The sequence below is a fragment of the Protopterus annectens genome, chromosome 13.part0 (assembly GCF_019279795.1).
Source record: "Protopterus annectens isolate FY-2018-M chromosome 13.part0, PAN1.0, whole genome shotgun sequence".
Classification (NCBI taxonomy): Eukaryota; Metazoa; Chordata; order Ceratodontiformes; family Protopteridae; genus Protopterus; species Protopterus annectens.
Genome location: NC_056747.1, coordinates 1,090,385,452 through 1,090,410,085, shown reverse-complemented (window position 1 = coordinate 1,090,410,085; position 24,634 = coordinate 1,090,385,452). Strand labels below are relative to the sequence as shown.

The 24,634-nt window shown below is 35.5% G+C and overlaps 1 protein-coding gene across 2 annotated transcripts in view; it reads right to left on the bottom strand.

The window, feature by feature from the left end:
- NGFR (nerve growth factor receptor) overlaps positions 1 to 24,634 on the bottom strand; it is a 515,054-nt gene that overhangs the window by 110,366 nt on the left and 380,054 nt on the right. The window contains exons 4-5 of one of the 2 annotated variants that reach the window (XM_044055065.1): positions 24,204 to 24,384; positions 13,737 to 13,909 (exon numbers count right to left, since the gene is read on the bottom strand). In XM_044055065.1, the coding sequence (XP_043911000.1) occupies positions 13,737 to 13,909; positions 24,204 to 24,384 (354 nt within the window). Of the gene's footprint in view, positions 1 to 13,736; positions 13,910 to 24,203; positions 24,442 to 24,634 lie in introns of both variants that reach the window. The other variant, XM_044055064.1, reaches the window with a different exon arrangement.

Genomic DNA, 24,634 nt, shown 5'->3' with positions numbered 1-24,634 from the left:
TTTCCACTGAGAAGCGGGAACTGTTTACCGACATCTCCATAAAATAATGGTCAGCACAGCAGTGACAAGTTAAGGTGCCCACTGAGAACAGTGGTTTCTCAAGTCTACAAAAATGAGTGCACCATCCACATGCCTTTGTGACTGAGAAGCTGTTTCCAAACTTATCATTTACTAACTGAATATGTCCTGACCACATCGCCAGTAAATGTGAGGACAGTGACCCTCCCCCTTCAGTTCTTTGCCTTGCAGTCTATCTTTTAAACATTTAAGATCTACTTCTTTTCCTTTATGTGACAACATGTAAACAGGAACTTCCTACCTTATCCCAACTGATCCCAAACATATTGCTGCACAAGTAAGATCCAATCAAAATCATCTTTCTGAGTCATTCTATTCCCCTTCCCTAAACAATAGTTTCTGCTACAGTAGGATCTGTGTCATTGCTCACAAATCTTTCTGCATCGATTTAGCAGTCCTAAACTACCATAACAGCACGGCAGTTTTATGGTGCTGCCATCTTGTTAACTAACTACTAGTAACCTCAAACATGACTACTGCACCTAACATAACCCAGTCATATCTTTTCTTAAGCAGATGTTAAAATATTTGCTAGAGATATGGTGCTGAATAGAAAGGGAGGAAGTGCCTTAAATCTTACTCTGCATAGAAAATAAAGCTGTGTTTGCATCACCGAACCTGCCAAAGTGCACAAAAAAGGTGCACAATGTGTTCAATAAATCCTCCCACTACAAACTGTCACTCCACTCCCATTACAAACTCCAGTTCCAGCAATCTAGTCATCCTATAAAACAAGAAATATTTTTTCTCATATTTTCCTGTTTCAGTATATCCATATGGCAGTAGTTTCTATAGAAGATTTTTACGTTCGGTCCTTTATTTGTTGCTTACTGTGACATCATCAGTTGCATTTATTATGCACTCACTCATTAACTGCTAGAGCTTTTTAAATGATACCTGACTTTTGTTCTATTCATTATTCTTTCTTAAGAGCACTTTACAACCAGCCCTAGATATATGGAATTTGCTTGCCACTAGCTTTAATGACCAAAATGTCCTTATCCCTCTTTTTTGACTTTCTATTATAGTTGAACAGATTCATTATGGCATATTTAGCATAATATAGTGTGCGACGGTGCTGTGCCTTTGATACCACAGTCTGAAAAGCTGAGAGCCATAACAGTGACTGCTCACACCTTCTCTATATTAAGGTATAAAAAGGTATAAAAAATTCCTCTTTGGCATATCACCTCTACCCCTGAATTCTAAATTCCAGTTTAAAGCTTCACTGATATTCTTGGTCTTTCTCCTGAGAAGCAGGATGACAAAAAAAATGTGTACCAGCCACTGCCTCAGATTAAACAGTTAGGTAAAACTGCTACATGATGTTCATAACATGTTGCTATGTGTCACACAGACTCTATAAAATCTCAGTTAGAAGCAGCAGGGCAGGGAATGACAGGTGGGACAGACTGCTGCTTGTTGCTAGGCAACAGTAGCTCCTGTTTACATGCCAATGTCCTTAGCAATCAAAGGCATGAATGACTAGAGCGTAGCTTAGTTTGTACTTAAGTATTATGTCTTGCACAACTTTCCCTAAGGGTCTGTCAGCTTTGCAGACATGAGCTGCTCAACTCCAATGCATCTACATGCACCTGTTGCTGTTTGACCCCACAGAACATTCTTGGAATGCACCAAATTTTGAAACTCAATGCCTTGACAGTTGAATAAAGTGTTGCACTACTTTGCTGTGTATTTTGATAATTAATGCAGTATTTTTCTGTTTTTGATAAAAATTATGTCTGTTGTTGCCCTTGTTCATCATCCCTTCTCTGGGTACTGATGCATAAAAAATAATCCTCAACTTTTAAATCCTCTCAGCAATATAAACTGATAAAGACTTAACTGTGACATACTCTCTGACTCATACAAGGCAGAAATGACTTAAGGATTTCTCATTTGTTGATGTTTCACATAAGTGATGAATTTTCACATGCACACTGTGTGACTCTAAGTAAGTCACTTAACCAGACACTGCTCCTGGGCTGCCCTAAAAAGACAGTAGTTTTACCTGGTTAACAAATAAATATATAATAAATAAACAACATTTTCTATAATAAACAAAGAAAACGACAATAATCCACAGAATAAACGCTCGATCAGAAAAATAAAATAGAATAAGTCCAACAAACAACTGATTGAGCAACCAAAGCAGCATACACACTCTTACTTTAAAACATTCATTAACACACCGGAGGTAAGCGCTTTCACATAAAAATGCTTCTTCAGACCGATAACAACAGCAAAAAATTTGTTATTGGATGATTTGAATTTTAGAGAGTGTATATCAGGCTATGATTTTTTGCTGTTTGTATAGGTCTGAAGAAGCATTTTTATGTGAAAGCGCTTACCTCCGGTGTGTTAATAAATGTTTTAAAGTAAGAGTGTGTATGCTGCCTTGGTCGCTCAATCATTTTCTTTGTTTATTATCGTTCTATTCAAGTAATTATTCACAGAAACATGGCAGAGACTGTTGCTGATTCCATTGAATTGGATTATGTTCCGGCCAGAAGTGGCAGACTTGACATGAATTTATCGCAACGTTTTTCCAAGTACTTGGAGAAAGATCGGAAGCTGTTATTACCTCCGGAGATCAATGATGTGGTCACCAATGATGTCACTGATGCGACTCGAATGCGTGAAGAGTTACAGTAGTACATGGAAGCCGTTGAGCATGATTTTTTAAAGCTTAAGAAGCTTCAACTACAAAGGCAGCATTTTGACTATTGTTTAGAAAAAAATATTGTTCCTCGAGGACTTCGAGTCCTAAATATGCCTACACAAGGGTCCCAGTTCCCAGAATTGTTGACCAGGTGGCAACGCTTGAATTTAGAGGTGAGCGCAAATTATATGCGTTTGTTAATTGAGTTATTTGCTCCAGAGGAGGATATACTGAGACGTGACTTAAGACTTATACAAGATCTTCTATTTGACAAGTACTCCAGTAAGGTACTTAATCCTATGCTGGAGAGTGTTTTAGATGGAGTGGCTGTGTTTGAAAGAAAGTTATTACAACAGAAAAAGACAAAAATATTAAGGGATTCTAATGATTTTAGAACGGGACAGGTTTTTGTTTGGTCAAGGCCTGAGGTAACTTCGGTCCCCAGAATGAGTTCTAAGGCAACCAGAACTGCTGGTGAATCAGCGGCTGCTGTGACTGTATCCCTGCCTGTTGGTATTCCTTTAACTGAAACTAGTAGTTCTGTGAAAGAAGGGAATGGAATCCGGAATGGTTCTGCTGTAGTGTGTGAAGAGAATATCACTTCTATTGTTGACTTTGGTTCTAAAGAACTTTCTGAACCTTATGTATGTGTCTTATCTTCTAATGTGTCTAACGAACCTTGCTGTGTTGCTGTTAATGATGATGTGCGAATGTGGAAGAGTGTGAGTAATGATTTTTCGGAACAGAATTTGTTTCTGAAGGTAGTAATCAGTAACAAACCTGAATTTGATAAAGCTGTTAGACCGAAAGTCAAATTAAATGGTGTTAATGTTCAAAATGGCACTCCACTTGCTGGTGCTTCATCTGTTGACCTTCCTTTTCCGTTGCCTGTTCGTTCAGAACAGTTTGGAAGATGGAGCAGGTCCATGAGTCGAGGATGCCAGAAAAGGAAGCTATCAGGGGAACAGTGCCAGAATCAGTCCCTGAAGAAGATTTGGGGGAGAATGTCAACTAGTTGATTGTTAATATCTCTTTATATTCTTTGAATCAAGAAGAGTGTAATGTGTTATGCAAGGGTTTAACTTTCATCCCTTCAGACAATAGTAAGTTGACTGACACTATTTTGGACTTGAAAATATTTTGCAGGAATTTGATGTTACGTTACCATTATGGCAATAGTTCATCGATTGGTAACACTGATAATGTACATCAACGTGTTTTTGAATTTAGACCATTAAGTACTTATGTTCCATCTAATCACCCTCTTGTAGAGACTTATTTGAAGCTAACTGAGGACAGTATACATGATTACTATAATGAGTACTTAGGGAAGTATAGACCTGGGAGGAAATTTAACCTTACTCTCAGAGAGAGGCAGGCCTTGAAGAAGTTAAAGGAGAACTTGAATATCAGCATTCGACCTGCTGATAAGGGGGGTTCAGTTGTTGTGATGGACAATGAACATTATATTAATAGCATGAAGGTTATGCTGAGTGAAGCTTGTTTTTATCAAAAAATAGGAATAGCTGAAGTTTATGCTATTATTAGTGGGATCAAGCAGTCGGTGCAAGAAGTTTTTGAGATCGGTTTGATCTCAGTGGATACTTTAAAATTTTTTATGGTATCTGATCCCCTGATCCCAGTTATCCAAGGACTTCCTAAAGTCCATAAACATCTGTTTAACCCTCCTATGCATCCGATTGTCTCTGGAGGTGGCTGGGTTACAGAACCTCTATCTACATTTATAGAGAAACATATGAGACCAGTTATAAGTTTAAATAGGATGGTATTACAGGATTCTAAACAGTTTCTTTTAGATTTGTATGAATGTATCCAGGTCACTGAGAATATAGAGAGTTTGACTTTTGTGATGATGGACATTCAGTCTTTATTTACCATGATACCAAATGAACTAGGGCTTTGTTATATACATGAATATTTGAAGTCACATAGTAATTATGAATCAGCCAAGGTTGAGTTGATTTGTTTCCTTTTGGAAATTGTACTGGAAAATAATGTCTTTATTTTTAAGGATGAATTTTTCATCCAGAAACATGGCGTAGCTATGGGCACTTCGTGTGCCAATAGCTACGCCAATATGTTCCTAGCACATTGGGAAAATGAAGTCTTGTTTAAAGTAGAGGCTTTTATCAGTCATGTCATTTTTTATCGACGTTTTGTCGATGACGTCTTCCTCCTTTGGAGTGGTAGATCTGATGAGTTAGAAGCTTTTTTTGTACAGATTAATAATTTATGTGAATGTTTGCGATTCACTATGACCTCCTCAAGGGAGAGGATTGAGTTTTTAGAATTATTTGTTGAGAAACTTCCAGGGTCTTTAATTAACACGGGAGTGTATCGTAAAAGTTGTTCTAGGAACACCCTACTCACCCGATGTAGTATGCACCCTAACCACGTGTTTCGTAATTTGATACGTGGCCAGGGTATAAGAGCCTCGAGACTTAATCCCACCCTTGAAGGCTTTCAGTCTGAGATTGGGACTTTGCAGCAGAGGCTAGTGTCAAAAGGGTATTCAGTAAATGAAATCTTGGTTAATTGGTCTGATTTGAGTATCCTTAGAAAAGGGATAGCAGCTCCTTATTATGGGCCAAAGATAGCTGAGTTAGTGGCATGACCATCCCCTGTGGTCAAACAACTTGATTTTGTGAGGATCCCTTTATTTTTTACAAGAGATCAAATAACTCTTTGTGATATTTTTAAACAGCATTGGTCCATTTTACAAATGGACCCTGAAATAGATGGTTTTGTTGGTTCTAGTCCGTCTTTTACTTTCAGGAATAAAATGAATTTAAAGAGAATACTTTGTAGTGAGAGGAGCTTGAATAATGAGTTTGTTAGAACAGGTACCACTGTGCCATGTGGAGGTTGCAACCTTTGTGAATTTATTAATGTGTCTGAGACTTTTGATCATCCAGATATGAATAGAAGTTTCTCTTTCAATGTGAATGCGGATTGTAAATCATCCAATGTTGTATATCTTGCACAGTGTATCATCTTTAGTTCATTTTATGTAGGGAAGACCAATCGGTCCCTACGTGAAAGAATTAGGGAACATGTATACAGTATTAGGAAGGGCATTGTTAGCAATGCCCTTTCCAAACATGTTATGGAACATGGAGAGTTGCACCGATTCACGTTTAGTGTGATTGACATCATCACCCCAAGTAGACGTTTAGGAGACATACGTAACCATACTGAGTTTAAAGAAAACAATTGGATGATTATTCTAAGAGCTGATAGAGGTCTTGGGCTAAATGAGCGGGCTTCTATTAAGCCCTTTTTGAAGAAATGTAGGGTACCTAAATAATTGTTTTTTATATATTTTTATATATATTTTAATATTTGATAATATATATTTTTTTTGTTTTTTTATTTTTGACTTTTTATGCTCTGTTAAAAGCATATGTTATTTGTGCTTTTGAATATTTTTTTATATATGTATCTTTAGGTTGTGCTGTGTTTTTAAGAAGTTATTATGAACTTAATTAAGTGAGATTTGTTATTGGATGATTTGAATTTTAGAGAGTGTATATCAGGCTGTGATTTTTTGCTGTTTGTATAGGTCTGAAGAAGCATTTTATGTGAAAGCGCTTACCTCCGGTGTGTTAATAAATGTTTTAAAGTAAGATTGTGTATGCTTCCTTGGTCGCTCAATCAGTTGTTTGTTGGACTTAAACAACATTTTCTGTTGAGGACCTAGCTGTTCTGCAGGAAGTTTTAAATTATCATTTTTCTTTTTCTCTCCTTACTGAGGATTACGATTAAAAGCTAAAGGCTGTCCACGAGCTTCATCCTGCAGTCCAAGTGTCTGATTCCCCCAATTTCCACTTGAAGACCATATGACTATGAGCAAGTCACTTAACACGGTGCTCTCACTTATCCCCTGAAGAGCAACATTTACATCCAGGGAGCTTGCGCAGTCAATAAACATAAAATAAAAAAGAGTGTTACTGTCTTACACCACCACAGACTTACTTGCAAATGAATTCAGTTATCTAGCTCTAGTGGTAGAAAGATTTTAACTGTGAGTACTCTATCAATTACTTGTGTCTGATAAGTGACCTCGGCACAGTAAATGTCCAATACGGAGATAGAAATGAGTGACCAAATGCCTGTAATCATCTCCAGGGAGAGTATGAGTCTTATCCCTTTAGGATCTGCTGCCTCATGGAGATTAGAGGAGGGGGAACAGTTCTGTATGGAGGTATATAAGCTCTGTAAAGGACTTCAGTGAGGTAATGAGCCCCTGTACCATCATCAAACCACCACAAATCTTTTGCTGAGTCCACATGAGCCCACATGTACATGGCCATCACTGGATGATTGGTGATTGACCAGGTGATAAGTGAAAATAAAAGGATCCCGTCAGATGCTTTGTTCCATGACTGACAGCCATTCAATGTCATCATCCTTCTAAAGTCATACATAGACAACCAATTATCACAACTAAGCAACAACTTCCACCAGTTATCACAGTCTGGTATAATGCAGTGTGTGGATGGCAGCTGAATAGGAAGGTGTTAGACATCAGAAGTCAGACGATCTATGTCCCAGATATATAAGGAGTGACAAAAATATTTGTGTGGAAAAAAATAAAAACTTGAATCATGGAGTATTAGTGTGCATAAGGGTCAACTGCGAATTCTGCTTGGATGTGCTTAAACACTATCTGTGAGGTGCAGCATGCAGTCCTATAACAGCATGCAAACAGCATTTACTTACTATCACAGAACTAAAATCTGCAACCCCACCAAAGAGGTTAAACTAATTCACAGTAAGAGAGAAAGGAAGACAAAAGAAAGAGAAAGAAAGAAAGAAAGAAAAAGAAATAAAGCAAGAAAGAAAGAGTTTTACAACCAATATCTTATTTTTCTCAATATTACTGACTGCTGTTTTGGGTTGTTTGTGGAACATTTTAGTAACACAACCCATAAACCATGGAAAAAGAAGATAACCTGCTAGGCATTTGCCTCTCCTCTGCTCTGCAGAACTTTTTATAATCTTAGTATGTTCTTGAAACAAAACTTTGCTTATCACAAATAATGCAACAGCAAGATAGCCAATGAGCCATTATTGTTGCTATATGACTTTACTATCTGTGTGGAAAATTTATGTAAGGAAGTGTGCAGACCTTCCAGTGCAGGGAAAGCCATTTAGCTGAAACACTGGTGTAATAAGGAAGCCTAGACATGAATAAGCCTGATGAAGGGGAAGTGATCGGACCACCTACAATGTGACTCTTCTCTTCACATAAGGCAGCTTTAGTCTGGAATAATAACAGTTTCAAGGAGAGGTGAAATGTAGCTATGCAGCTTATCTAGATGACAAGGGGGAGAGAATTATATGTCACGTTTAATTTCTATGTCTCCCGTGCATGAAAGAGAGAGGTGAAATTGGAGGATATCCCACTTGTGTCAGAGATGGACTGCTGGTGCCCTGTTGTCCTGAATCAAAGCACAGGACACTTACGTGCAGCACAGCAGACAAGGCAAAGAAGATCCTCACTACATAGACAAAGGTACAGAAACAAATACAAAAGGAGATAAGCATAGTAGGTATCTTCATGTGCGAAAGATGTTAGGAGCTGATTATAAAAAAAAAAAAAAAAAAAGATGAAAGGTAAGCATGATAGAGAAGCTTGATTCAACTGACTTGATAGTACCAAGGCATCCTATATGTATTAAGGTTTTATGCAGAGTAACAAAACTGCATTACTGCTGGAAATTGTAATAATTCCGCTAAGCGTTTGAGCTGATCAATTAGTAAAATATATTTCAGTTAATTTCATTAGTATACTTTTTTTATATATATCAGTTGCTGCCTAAATAAAATGCTGGCATTTCTTTTTGTTTTTAACTATCCAGTGTACACCAGCTTGAGGAGTTTGTTTGTATCAAAGGTGAAAATTATTTATCTCTCTCTCTCTATTTGTGGCATTCTATTGACTTGTCACAAAAACAAACCTCTTACCATTGAACATCTGTTTGAATGTTACATCATCAACTATAAAAGAAATCATCTTTTTTTGCAGGGCGTCAAGCCCCCATGCACCCCCCCCCATACCATTTGCTAATTATATACACCAATGACAAGATCACAATACAGTACACAAAGGGTAAATTTCCCAAACCCCACCGTTTCACGATCTCACTCAAAAAAGCCAGTACACATGAATTTCAATCAGGTGTACTGGCCTTTTGACTATTTAATACACACACACACAATATATATATATATATATATATATATATATATATATATATATATATATATATATAGATAGTCACTTTACAATCTTGATATACTGAAATATCGAATTTTAGTACCTCGAGACTATAAAGCCAAAAAACCAAAACACTGAAACCCCAAAAGTGTGAAATTCAAAATAGCGAACGTAAACACACCATAAACCACACAATACATACACTTTCCTCCCCACATTACAACAAACAAACAAAACATACAAACAACAATACAAATAAACAAACCTATCCTACATATAAGCAGGGGGGCAAGCCACCCTGTATCCCCCCATGTGGGGGGGGGCTGTGCCCCCCACACCCCCGCTACTTATATATACTAACTCAGAGGTTGCACCAAACAGAAGAAGACAGTAAACTTACCACTACACACTCTACAGTCCCCTCGCACACACGCATCACAAATGTATAAACACCACCACTTTCAACACTTACACACTCATGCTCTTACCTACCTACCCTAACCCACACCTAAAACTTCCAAACACACTCACATACCCTCAAATCCCTACCCAAAACCCTGAAAAATATTCACTTACCTTAATCTCCAACCATATCCACACACCAAACCATAAATCAGGCACACAGCCCATCCCACGTCACGTAGCGCACCACCACAACCGTGAATTTAACATTTCCAGATTCGCGGTTATGGGGTTTCGCTTTTTCGGAAGTTCATCTTTATAGTCTCGAGTTACTGAAATTCGATATTTCAGTATTTCAAGATTATGAATCCAATATTTAGCTCCCTTAAATGTATGATGTATGTGTAACAGTGTGGGAATAAACAGCCCTACTTTACTGAGCATAACACAAACAAACTGGAAGTCCATCGTTTTTGCTCAAAGTCATACTACTCTGATACAGATGAGAACTGAATCCATTCCAACTCTGTCCTTTTATTATTATATCAGTGAATATAACATTTTTTATATGAAGAACTGTAGGAGTACAAAGCTCTTTCAAGCCTCTATCTTTGTAGGAGAAAATGCTCTGATTTATTTTTTTATGAGTTACAGTAAAGTCACAGAGATTTCAAGGATATACAGCAGAACAACTGCGACCCTTGTTTCCTCTAGATGATGCCTCTGAATTCATGCCATTTTCTGTATAACTTCACTACAGAACTATGTTAAAGATTTAGAAAGAAATGTAGGGATGATAAAAACTGGAAGCTTTGAAATACATCAATCAGCATCCCAAATCTCGATTCGGAACATGAATAGTTCTGCATGTGTTGAAAAATTCAGTGTTGCACAGTGTAGCTATCTTTAGGAATTTGTTCTTTATTTCATGTTTTTTTTTCTGGAGCATTGCCTTCATCTCATCTCAACTACTGGTAGTACTTTATTTGTCCACAAAATGTCTGTTTTTATAGTAAAACAGAAATTGCTCTTTGGATCTGCCTTTCACTATAAAGTGTGGCAGTTATTAGGACAGGATCCTAAAATTCATTGATGAACATCTTCTGGGAACAATTATAAAGTTAGCAGTTTGAGATGAAACTGCTATAGAGTATTAGATCTTTGCACCAAGCCTCTTTTGTTTATGTCTCTGCTTTCAGCATTGAAGCCACATTCTAGATTGTGTAAAATGAGAGCAACAAATAAATGTCTGATTGTAAGCCGATTGGGTCTGGTGCAGGCTTAACAGCTGCTTAATGAAAACATGAGTACAGTGTACAGATTTGCTAAATATGTTTGCTGAGTGACTTTTGTTGAAAGGATTCAAAAATAGAAAAAGAGATGGATGGATTGTTTTATTATCTCAGTAGGATACTGTATAGCACAAAATTTGGAAAGACATTCTACTTCTTCCAGAAGGATTGGCACCCAACAATAGCTTCACTGTCTGACAAGAAAGTCAGTGAAATATTTTAACATCAAACTTGATGTGAGACAAGTGTCAGCACAGTCACTTTATCTATCAGCAGTGTGTTAGGTGTACATTGTTCGGTAGGGAGGTGTTTTCTTAGAGACAGAGGAAGTCAACAGTAGGTTCACCTCTCCTCTTGCCTCTGCATCCTGCCACTGACTGAAAGACATATAAATGCATGTATCCTGAATAACATAGCTATGCTAGTTTATATCTATCTTAGCAGCTATGTGAGTGACAGAGGGAATATGACAATCATACTTCACAACCTCTTACAGCAAAAAATCAGAATAAAATCTGACAATTTTTAAATGTTGCTCTTACGAACTTAGAAAGTTGATAGAATTACAGGTTTCACATTAGCATGAATGTTCTGAAGGGTCTGAAGTCCAAAACTTAAATGTCTGTCATTATTTTCTGACTTCAGTCTTTAATGACTTGCCAATAATTTTCCACAAAACTACAATTTGATGAAAAATGGATGAAAGAGATGAGGTAAAAATCTGAACATTCTGCAAAGATTTGTACAGTTGAGAGATATGATGCCAATCCTCATCTCCCTTTGCAACACTACTGTTCATGATGGATGTTCTTCATCGGATTATGAAGAATGGCATAGAACCTTCCCCTATGTACAGGTTTTTAGTATTTTCCTGTGTCATGACAGAGTTATGAAATCATTAGGTTTGAAATGTATGGATATTAGTGATTTTAGTACCAGGCTTTAGATCTGTAGTTTGGCACTTTGATGTTGGAAAAAATAAAGGAGTTGATAGATGGAGTATACGTTTGCTGGAGGTGGTTTTCTATATCCCAGGTACTAAATAAATTATCATAAATCAGATACTTTGTTTCTACTCTGTGGGGAGAATTACCACTGTGGGGATGAAATAAACAGAAATTCATAATGAGCTGTCCCACTGGCACATAGGCTTTGGTCCCAACTGTGACAACAGCAACCAAGGTATCACAGTCCACCCTGGGTGCTAGAAACATGCCTGGTGGGTGGAGGGGGCAAGACTGAGTGACCATGGCAGTTCTCCATCCCAGGGAGGTGTTAGTGGAACCCAATGATGGTTGGTTAAGCAATAGCACTATACAGACAGGAGGGCTAGACAAAGTCAGGGGAATTGCCCAATATGAAAAAAAATGGTAGGGATTTAATCTTGAATGCATCAGGTGCCACTTTTAGTGGCCTTTCACCAATGCACCAATTCCATCCCTGCCTCACAGAATCAGACTTGCCTTAAGCCTCGAGAGAACTGACACTGATCAGGAAAACATATCAACATTTACGAGGCTCCATGTCCCAGAAGGGGAGGTCCCTGTTCTCAGATGAAACAGTGGGAAGCTTGCCATTTAATACATAGCTTGCACTGCAGTGCACTGAAGCACCAGTTGTGAAAAGGGAGGATGATATCAATTAGCCATGGCTAGGGGCATGAATTAGGGCTCATTGTATGGTAGGGCAACTCTGATTCATAGTGCAAAGAGTATATAGTTAAAAAATACCTAGTCTGTAGTACTAGATGTGCAGTTTTTTCAGACCATATAATTTATTTAACTTTGTCAGCTGTATTAGCATGCTGATCAGAGCTCACTTTATTGAGGCATAATATGGACCAGTCTACACATACATACATACACACACACACACACACACACACACACACACACACACACACACACACACACACACACACACACACACACACACACACACACACACACACACACAGATAAAAAATTCAGTCTTGATAAATAAACACAATAGCAGTTAAAAATACAGGACAGCATATTTTTATGCAAAGTGCATTGTAACCTTGCATAAAAATGGAATTTTGTGAAACCAAAAGGAAGGCAGCATATATAACGCTGTGAGTAATACAATAATTTTAGAAGCTCTAATACAGTTTATTAAAATGGCATACACTGTGATTTCACATATTTCTGTATATTTAACCCCCAAACCCACTCCCATTTGCATTCACTTTATATACTAAATGTCAAGTCTGCTGAAACTCTGGGTTAAAAAAAATCTGAATTTTTAATGCGTTTTTATTAGTGTACTTTAACACCCAAGTCCTAGCTGCTTATAACTTTTGAATAAAAACTTGGTGCCCAGTACAAAAGTATTTTTCCTCAGATCCTGCAAGTAACTAATATAACCTATTGTGGGGCAATAGCCAATACCAGCCAAACTGTATTTCATACTGTGACAAAGCTCTTGGACAGAATATCCTAAATGACAAGCAATTTCACAAAGGTGGGAGATTAAGGCTCAACAGTGACCTCTTCCACAGGAATCAATTTTCATCTTGCTTTAGTACATATCTATAACCTTGATAAATGTGAATATAAAGTTATAAAGATGTTTGTATCAACATCACACAGGATAGGCTGCAGTGGTGCAGCGATTAGCGTTGTCACCTCACAGCAAGAGGTTCTCCGGTTCAAATCTTGGTTGGAGTGCCTTCTGTGTGGAGTCTGCATGTCCTCCCCATGGTCAAGTGACATTTATAGACATGCAGGTAGGTGCATGTGTGAAAGGGTGTGCCTTCTCTGAAGGTTGGGGGTTGGGCTGGCACTGTAAAACTCCACTGCCAATCATTAGTGGACCGGAGTTCCACTGTGATGACCCCTAACTGGGAAAAGCCCAAAGACATCAACATCACACAGACATGGAGTTTCACATACAAGTGCTGTAACCAAAATGTTTTTAAGGCAGTCTCTGTCTGAAATGGATTCTTATATCAGTGCAGCTCTATAACAAAGAACTCTCCTCATCTCAAAAGCCAGTTAATAGCAAGCGGCAGTTAGGGTACTTGCCCATTTCTTACCTTGCGTCTGATGTTGTTGATCATGCAGACTGTGGCTGTCCATGGTGTGATTATCACCATTGCTGCCCACAGAGATGCCACTGTCACTGTGCAGTTTCTCACCTTCTGGTGATGGTGTCTGGTTCACTGTCCGGTTATTTGCTGCTTGCTTTTTTTGTTTGCAGTTATTCCAACTGTGAAGAGATGAGGAAGAAATGTATTAGACATGGAAAGAAAATACTAGCAATTTCTACTGCCTCAAACATTCACTTAGCAGCCATGCTTGGGCTATGAAACAGCATCCAAGGCCTTTCCTTATCTAACATATGTACAGTTCATAAAAAAATCAAATGTGGTCCCAGAGTGAATTATAGCATTGGTCAGCATGCCATAGCACTATGGAGTAGCCATGGGTTACTGTTTGGACATGAAGAGTTTTATGTATGTATTTATTTATTTATTTGTATTCTATTGACTGGCATAGTTCAACTGGTTGGTGCCCAATTTCAGTGGAGGCCCAAGAATAAAAGTTCTATTAAAACATCTATAAGCCACAAATTTTAAAATTTTATGATGATTTTAAAATTTTAATTGCATATGTAATGAGCATTGAATTTAAGCCATATGACTACCCTATGTTGTTTTTTTTTCCTTTGTCACTGTTAATATCTATCAGATTTTAAGTCTGCAGTTTGCTATGCTACCTGACCTGTATATAAGACTAAGCATCGTAATTGCACTCTTACTATATACAATGTCACTACCTGCTTATCAAGATTATTGGTCTTGTTTCCCACTTGACGAATTTATTCTGTTCTAGTCTTTTTACCGTTATGAATGTCTTGTTACTATTTTTTTCTTTATTGTATTATACAATTTTCTTTCTACTAACAAAATAGTTTATTAACAATGGAGCTCTTCTCCCCAGGCCTCTGCTGAAAAAGGGTTCTATGCCCAGTCGGACTCTCCCGGTAAACAAATATAACATAAATAAATAAATAAATGCAAAAAAAGGACTAAGTGTATATGCAGGGAAACTCTCCATAACATACATAATGTAACTGTACAATTTAGGAAAATGCAGATTAATATTAAAACTAGTAAAGATGGGTGTTCATCAGATAAATACATAAACATTTTGGAAGTCATCAAACTCACTCTTTGCAGTTCACTGTTTGCAACTATAAACAATTTAACCAGATGAGAGAGTACATTATGTAGAGGCCAAAACACATAAAAAACAGAGAAGAAAAGTAAGAACAGGATGGAAGAATATGGGAAAGGAAAAGACTAAGGAGGGAGGAAGGAGATGTCATTGCGAGAAAATAAGCATGGAAATAAGATGCTAGTGAACTGGTGAGTAAACTTTGGTGAGAGAGAAGAAGGGAATATTGGATATTAAAAATGAACACCAAAAGGCACTAAGCAGAGCTTGGATCCCAAAATAGTATGCTGTAGAGCCAGGTCCATAGAAAAGTTTTATTCAATGCACTTATTTTAAAATAAAACAAAAAGTCAATAAATTAAGTGCTTTCGTCTCTGCTTATTCAGAGACTTCTTCAGAATACCATACCAAGCTATTCAACTGTTTTTATATTAACATTTTGAATAAAATGCATGCCCACTAATCACTGCACCAGACCAACCCAAAAGCACAGTCAATTAAATATGTAAATGCATCCCAGATACATCTCATAAAACACATAACATAAAATAATATAGCACATAAGTATATCTTAAATAACATTTAAATATTTAAATATATAAATGTTTAAAACTCAGCAGCTTTACATATTAATCTTAAAAACGTGTTTAAAACCTTAAGTAAAACAATTAAGCTAGCAGCATGACATAAAAGGACAATGACTGATACATACGGTAAGAAACAAGACTTGTGTAAAGAATTCCAGCCTATGTTACTAAGTTAAAATGTTTTAAGGAGTGGTTAATAAAAGAAATAAATGCATTTATGGAAAACAACAATAATGGTGAAGTAACAGATATACTCTGGGATGCATTAAAAGTTCACATCTTTAGTGGAGTTAAAGTTTGATATTTTCAAAGGAGAAAGAAATGGGACAAGGAACTTTCTGATTTACAAGCCAAAACAGATAAGTTAAAACAATATTTAAAATCAAATGATAAAGCAGTACTTACTGAAATTTCTAAGCTAAACCACAAATATTTAGAAATATTGAATCACAAGGTTGCTATAAGCTTAGAAACAATTAAACTACAGTCCTATTCAGTAAACCCCAGACATTTACATAAACTAGCTATCAGATCCAAACAAATTAATAAACAAAATCACATTAATGAAATTAAATACAAGAATAATAACACAGTAAAAAAGAACAACTGATTTAGGAGGTATATTAGAAGCCTTTAGAAATCATTATCGGTCAATCAATGACATGCAATCACCACTAGATTCAGACGGTGTAATAGATACATTTCTTCAAGAAAATATCAAGGCTAAACTATCAAAACAACAAAATAGTACCCTAAATAAACAAATAACCTTAGCAGAAGTGAAAGAACAAGTTAAAAATCTGAAGGATAATAAAGTCACAGGGTTAGATGAGATAATGCCAGAAATATATAAAATTCTTCCAGAGCACACAATAAAGTTATTATTAAATACATTCTCCATGGTTAAACAAGACGTTATTTTCCCTCCCTCATGGAAGTACTCAATAATTTCCCCCATTCTGAAACAAGGTAAGGACCCCCAACTATGTGCATCCTATAGACACATATCATTGTTAAATATTGATTATAAAACGTTCATGTCTATCCTGGCCAAAAGACTAAAGAATATATTACCCAGTCTAATACACTTTGATTAAACTGGCTTTATCTTACATAGAAAAGTACATGACAATATTATTAAGCTACTATCTCTTACAGACATTGCAAACAAAACAAAGAAACAATTAACTATTATTAGTCTGGATATTGATAAGGCATTCAATTCCCTTAGTTGGTCAGACTTACAAAAAATCTTTAAAGAATTTAACTTTACTTCAGATTTCACTAAACTGATATTAAATATTTATAGTGATTCTAAAGCATTTGTTAAGATTGGTTCATGTCTATCATCCCCAGTAAAAATTAATAAGGGAACTAGACAAGGCTGCCCTCTATCCCCATTACATTTCAGTGGAACCTTTTGCTACATTTATTAGAAATAACCCAAATATCAAAGGATTTCAAGTTAATGAGGGATACTGTCCAAAAGTTCAACTTTTTGCTGACGATATTCTACTAACATCCAGTGACATAGAAGGCTCTTTACAACATATCATGAATGCCATAACTCTATTTGGAAAAATCTTAGGGCTCAATTTTAATCAAAATAAAAACAAAAAACTTTTAATCAATAAGAAAATAAATAGCAATTTGCAAAAATACAATACAGTCAACTGGGAAAATGATAAGATAAATTATCTAGGAATACATATTAATAGCTCAGATGGTAAAGTGGTATATTGCTCTGACTATGGTGTACAGGGTCCTGGGTTCAAGACTTGGCAAGGCTGATTATTTGTGGGAGGTTGGCATAATGGTTAAGGTGCTTACCTTCGAAACACAAGGTGCAGGGTTTGACTCTGACATGGTGTAATTGGCTAGGCTTAAAATGGCCCATAAAGGCAGTTAGCCTAGTACAAACTTAAGAATAAAAAATAGAAAAATAAATAATTTAACTTCACTAAACTGGTAGCTATAATCAATGACTTGACTAAAAAGTGGAACAAAATGTTTTTCACCATGGAAGACAGACTTACATTAATAAAAATGATTATTTTGCCCAAGATTTTATTTTACATACAATCATTGATTTACCGCCTCTTAAGGAATTCTTTAAACAAATAGATTCCCTATTACTAACTTTTCTGTGGTAACCAAAGAAACCAAGAATAGCCCAAAAATGGCATGTCAGAGCCTGCAACAGTAATGGGATTGGCGTTCCCAACATAGAATTATATTCCAAATCTGTTATTATTAACATAATACTACACTGGATTTCATCCATATACACCTCTACACCTCTAGCTGGAAACAACTACATGAAATACATATAACTTCCTCTGAGAACTCAGAAACCCAGTTTAAGAAAACCTTTGGAATTAACAAAATATTTTGGATACTCCATGAATATTGCTTATATAATAAGAAATTTAGACACTTCTCACATGGTATAAACCAAATATTTTATATTTTCAAAAATATAATCGACAACAATTATAGTCTAAAGAACACTTTTTCATTACATTTCCCATAGCTTATACACCAGATTGCCTAGATACCTTCAATATTAATAAGATGTGGAATCTTAAAGAGAATAATCTAAAGTTTTGGCACCAGTTTATAGACAGTAAGAACATCCAACCAATGAACTTTCTCTTAGCCAGATATAATGTCTGTCAAGATAATTGGCTCTGTATTCAGTCTTTAAGACAGTTTGTTGAAAATAAAGTGAGTGTCAATAAATCTGGAAACTGATATTATACCAACATTGATACAACTATTCATATGGTGTAGTTCGATGAACATTGAACATAAATTAAGCATATCACCTGTATATAAAATCCTACGAGAATACTTGATTACTTTTGACCAAGCTTTTTGGAATTACTCCATAAAAATTAATGGTGAACCTTTATCTAACGATAATAAGAAACAGTTATTAAATTCAATAAAAACACATCATCTTTATATTGGAGACTATATACTTGGTGATTTATTCATAGAAGCTTTTACACTCCACACAGAATTGACCTTATAACCAAGATTAATGAAAGCAAATGCTGGAGGTGTGGTGATATTCTTGAAGCCAACTGGGTTCATATGTTCATCGAATGTAGAACTTTCACACAATACTGGAGTGATTTTAGACATTTCGCAAAAACCCTGTGGTCTGATAACTGTCAAATTACTAGCTCTTTGATATTATTCAATGTCCCTATCCCAAGTGTAATTCCTAGACATAACTTACCTGTTCTTTGGTTAATTCTAGCTATTGCTCGAAAAATAATTACATTGAACTGGAAAAATAAGCAAGATCTTATGTTTACTGAGTTTATTTCAATAGCAAAATCTGTATGTAAAAAAGAAATGCAAACTATTTATCAGAGATCATCAAATGCAACACACAAAAGACTAGCTTGCCAAAAATGGAAAGATTGTTAGATAAATATTGATTACCTTTCTTGGATAAAACAAATGTTTATCATGGCTGTTTGTATATAGTGTAAATAGTTATGTTTTATATTGTTTATTTTTAATACTTTGTGTCCATGTTTATTAACAAAATTTAATAAAAATTGTTTGGGAAAAAAAAAACATAAAAAAAAAAAAAAAAGACTTGTGTTTCGGCTTCCTTTTATAAGCCCCAAACCTTAACTATCCAAAGCTCTCAGTTTAAGAAAGCATGCCAATGACAATGAGTCATTTAAGTCTGGATACTGTGTGGCATTTGTTTTAATTTGCCAAAGTGCTTCATATTTTTCTAATATTAATGTCTAGGGGCCCCTTCCTTTATTTAATTCAAGGTCTTCAATGATGACAAATTTAAAACTATGGTCCACAAATTCAATACAATGTTTAGCTAATGCATTTTTATCACTTTTATTTTTTTATATCCCTCAAATGTTCATAAATAACTTCCTTTCCATTTTTCCTGTATAGAAGCAAGGGCATTTTAGACAAAATGCAATGTATACTACTTTCTTCGTGTTACACAAATATCTTTTGTTTAATTTTACATGAATGTTATTCACATTAAAACTACAGCCTTCCTTAATGTAAGGACAATAATTACAGGCACCACACTTACTCATATTACCATTCATTGGTCCCTTGGAGGTTGTCCTTGAACTATTAAATGCTGTAACAAATGTGGTGTTAAAATTATCATATGTCACAGGACACCCTTTATCCGAATCTTTAAGTCTATCAACATTCAAACTATCAGTATTACCTAGAGCATCACAGTATGGCATAATGTCGCTATATTTTTCTTGCTGGTTCAGAAGGGGCAAAAAGTGTCCCCTTTTACATTTGTTTACTACTTCAAGCATAACATCATTCACTAAAATAGCGGGATACCCCCTGCTTAAAAACATTTCTTTCAAAGTGTCACACTCATTTACAAATCTATAAAAGAATGTGACCATTTGTGCCGCCCTCACAAACTGTCCTTTCACCACCGCTTTCTTCGGTTTATAAGGGTGGAAACTCTCATAGTGTAAAAAACTATTGGAGTATGTGGCTTTCCTAAAAATCTCAGATTTAAATCATTTTGTTGTCTGTCTTTTAATAGTTTCATACCTAAATAAGCAATTTCCTCAATGCCAATAGTGGATGTAAATGTTAAAAATGTGGTTGAATTATTTACATACTTCAAAAACTCAGGTATCATTTCAATTGGTCCTGTCTAATAAATACAAATGTCATCCAAAAACCACACGTAACCTTTACAATATGGAAAATAAGATGATACTAACAAGAACTTTTTCTCCCATTGGAGCATGACTACATTTGCATAGAGACCCCCACAGGCCAAGCCCATTGAGACCCCTTCCACTTGTAAATAGAACTCACTGTCAAACAAAATAAAGTTGTTGTATAGACCAATTTCAAGTAAATGCTCATGCACATTAACCTCCCTTTGTGTTGTCCCTTTATCAAGCAAGTACTCGCAAAACCATTCTATACCTAACTTATGTGGTATGACATTATATAAATCTTTAACATCAATGGTTATAAATACCCCACTGTCAAAGAAATCAAGTTTATTTATTATTGTCAAGAAATCCCAGGAATCTTTACACAAATACATTTCGTGAACCAGCAAGAAAAATAAGGTGACATTATGCCGAACTGTGATGCTCTAGGTAATATTGATAGTTTGAATGTTAACAGACCTAAAGATTCGGATAGAGGGTGTCCTGTGACATATAATAATTTTAACACCATATTTGTTACAACATTTAATAGTTCAAGGAAAGGTATTGTGGATATACTTTCAAAGAACTGGATGGTAATGACAAGTGATAGGGAAATTAGGGAGTCTGTTGTTTACAGAAGGGGTAAGTGTTTGAAAAATATTTTAGAAACAACCTCCAAAGGACCAATGAATGGTAATATGAGTAAGTATGGTGCCTGTAATTATTGTCCTTACATTAAGGAAGGCTGCATTTTTAATGTGAATAACATTAATATAAAATTAAACAAAAGATGTTTGTGTAACACAGAGAAAGTAGTATACTGTGCACTTTGTTTAAAATGCCCTTGCTTCTATGTAGGAAGAATGGAGCTTTTAACCAACACTTCAAAAATGGTTCTGTTGTTTACCAGTGTGTGGTATAGGAAGATGTTTTCTTTTCTTTCTTTCTTTCTTTCTTTCTTTCTTTCTTTCTTTCTTTCTTTCTTTCATGTTTTATCCTAAATGCTGGAGAAATGCACTTGCATTACTTCTAAAAAGGTTTAGCAATCTGTTTTTGAATATGAGCTTTTATGAACTTTTTTTTTTAAACCAAGACACTGATGCATTACATTTTCTCACTTCAGTTGCACTGATATCCATTGATTTACTACATTGCATATACTAACATTTCATGAAAACCATAATCCTTCATCTTGAGAAATATATACTTCTCGGGGATGTTTGCAAGACTAAACACTACTAAAAAAAACTAATGCAGTCACAAAAAATAATACCTATTACAAGCTGATCATTATAAAAATGTGGTAAGCTATTAGTGGTGCCACCTTTTTGGATGTCCAAACTGGAACATTCTTACTGAAACTTGAAATTTTGTAGGACATACCATGGCAGAAATCAATGAAATATAATTATTTTATCTTATTACCAACATAAAGCAATGTTGATTGTTTATACTACTTTACATGATATAAAGATAATTTAAATGTAGTGCTAACAGTTTTCTGCAACTTTTAAGGAAAAGTCAGACAATATTTTTTATTGTAATTATCAAGACATTTCATGCCCATCTTCCTTGCAGGACAGAACTGTTCAAATCAGGACTGCCCTGCAAAAAGAGGAAAAGGTAGTAATCATATCACTTATGTACACTGATACTGTTTCTCTTTGTCTCTGCAACCAAGGCAGTAGAAAATAGTTTCAGAACACGTCTGATTACCTATGCAAGACTGAGGAAATTACCTGACAGGAAAAACTACAGATTCTCCAGTGTCTGTGGTATATGCAGATAGAGATAAATTCCTATGCTAAACCATCTAAGAAGTTAAGGTTATTCTTTCCTTTGATTCCAAGGAGATGAGATTAAAAAATTACAAAGTACAGGCAGTTTTCTAGTAAATAAACCATACTGCAACCACAATGTATTGAGGAAAAAGATAGGTTGGTTAAACTGTAGGAAACAGTGAAGTTTTAATTTAACTGGCAAAAAGTAGCTGACCACATCCATATATTCCATGTGTGTGTGTGTGTGTGTGCGTGTGTGTGTGTGCGTGCATGTGTGTGTGTGAGTGTGTGTGTGTGTGTGTTTGTGTGTGTGTGTGTGTGTGTGTGTGTGTGTGTGTGTGTGTGTGTGTGTGTATTTGAATGGACAGTTTCAAAAGCTATTCTACTTTTTCCAAGAAGAAACAGGAAACATTTGTAATTTCTGTACTTTTTTCTTTCTTTCTCTTTTCTTTCTCTCTCTTTTTTTTTATCTTTACAGTTAAGCACTTAATAGACCGACCTAGACATTACAAAATAAACTCTGACTTGTGAGTCATTAAGGTTCCAGGTTTAATGTAGTTGGATCTAGCTGCAGTTAAATAGCTTATGATCTGGAAGGCATACATTTTCAAATATTTGTAATGATCTACTTATACTTTTCCAGGGCATATGCTGGTAACTAAAATGGACATACATCTATAGGAAATTAGCATAATGCAATTTATTTTATTTTATTTACTTGTAAATCACAATCATCATACCTTAAGTGTCAGAAAAATGACATAAAAGAAAGTACTTTTAAAACAGTCACATCTCAATATATTCCAAATTCTAAAAATGTTCTCTTCAAGCATAGACAGTGAAAAATAGTATTTACTATTACAAGAAAAAATTGACAGTCAGGCAAGTAGCATTGAGAAGCCTTTCTTCATGATGAGCTAAAACTTGAGAAACTGTCACCCATTTTGCTACAATATTGCCTGTTTAGTGAATAAGACTGATACTATTGCAATGCATCATATCATATTCCTAGGCTCTATGGCCATTAGTCTAGTAACTTCTTATGATCCTAAGACACCAAATAACATTGTTATGACTAACCGTATCAAATGCCATTTATATTTCTATGATTTATTTCAGAGATTTCAAAAGGTGATAATATCCATAATAAAAGCAGATTTGCATATAGAATTTTGAAACTCATGCTGGAGCATCCCAAATTTTTTATAAATTTCTATAAAATCAAAAAGCTAAGTTGTGATAGGACAGAAAAGAAAAATTGTTCTGCAGCTTGACTTTTTTGTTGACCTTCTTAAAAACTGGTGCAGGTTCTGTATTTTTCCCTTCATTCCGACAAGTATGCTCTAACATGAGTTAAATAAATGAAGAGCAGGCATACCAAATAATAATGATCACTTCTAAATATTTTCCGTCAATTCTTTCTACAGACACTTGCAGATTAGTTATACTTTATATTAAGACCCAATAGATCTGTTTGGTAGATAATAAAACAAAATGAAAAAAAAGAATGGAGCAGGAAACTCATTGAGACTCATGTTTCAATTGGTTAGTCTTGGCAAGTTATTAAAATGTTCATTAAAATTACAATGGACTTTTAAGTGATTATCTGGCATCTAAAATGTTATACGTGGTGGATGGTTTATTCTGAAAAAACCTTTTGTGAAGACATCATGAACATTAAACTTACAGTTTTCTATGATTTACTATCAAAATGTTGAAATTCATTTGTTCTAAAGTTCATATGATCAACCCATATTGTTGACACATGAATATTAAGTAGTTCATTTGGTCGACAGGAAGTGCATGCAAATTACCTGTCAACATTATGTTGCAAACAGGGCAAGGATTTTCCCTTGTCTGCACTGTTGTGCAATCTCGGAGTTGTAATATATAAGTAGCAGGGGGTGTGGAGGGTACAGCCCCCCTGCAAAAGGTGTAATGACTTTCGACATTATGAACGTCGACCATGTGATTTTCAACATTTTGATAGTAAACCGTTTTCTATACCAAGTGGTCTATATGTTTGGGCATCATTGCTTCTTTAAAAAGGAAAATGCTACGCAGTAATACTAATACTGTAATTACCTTACCTTTCTTTGTTAGTAAATAGCAAGTTAGTCATATGTGTTTATGTCATTACTTATCTGTTATAACATGCTGTCTTTCATAATCAAGCCCAAATTTCTGATTTCTAAAACTTGTGTAAGATGCAAGAAACAGTGTAGCATTAAGGTGAACATATCAACTTCACTTACCCTTTAAAGGCAATAAAAGCAACCAATCCCACCACTACAGCTGCTAAAATGGAGCAATACACTGGTATGAGATTCTCTGCTGTGCCGGGACTTGTGATAGGACCGGAGCTTGTGATGGGAGTTGTCAAGATATCTGTTGTTGCCTGGTGTATACGATCACTGGGATTAGGATTTGTTGAGGCTGTAATAGAATCATCTGTTAATGTTGGCATCATAGTCATTTTTGAGGATTTCCCAACTGTAAAGAAAAGAAAAAGATATCAAAAATGCTGAAAGCCATGCCAAGTCAATCTAAGGAAATAATTAGGCTTAATAAAAATAAGGCAGTTTGTAACAGCACTATGCAATATCGCACTTTAACAATATGATGCAGAAAATGATCTGCCAAACTATTTGTCATTTGGTATTGGCAACACACAGGTCAGATTGTC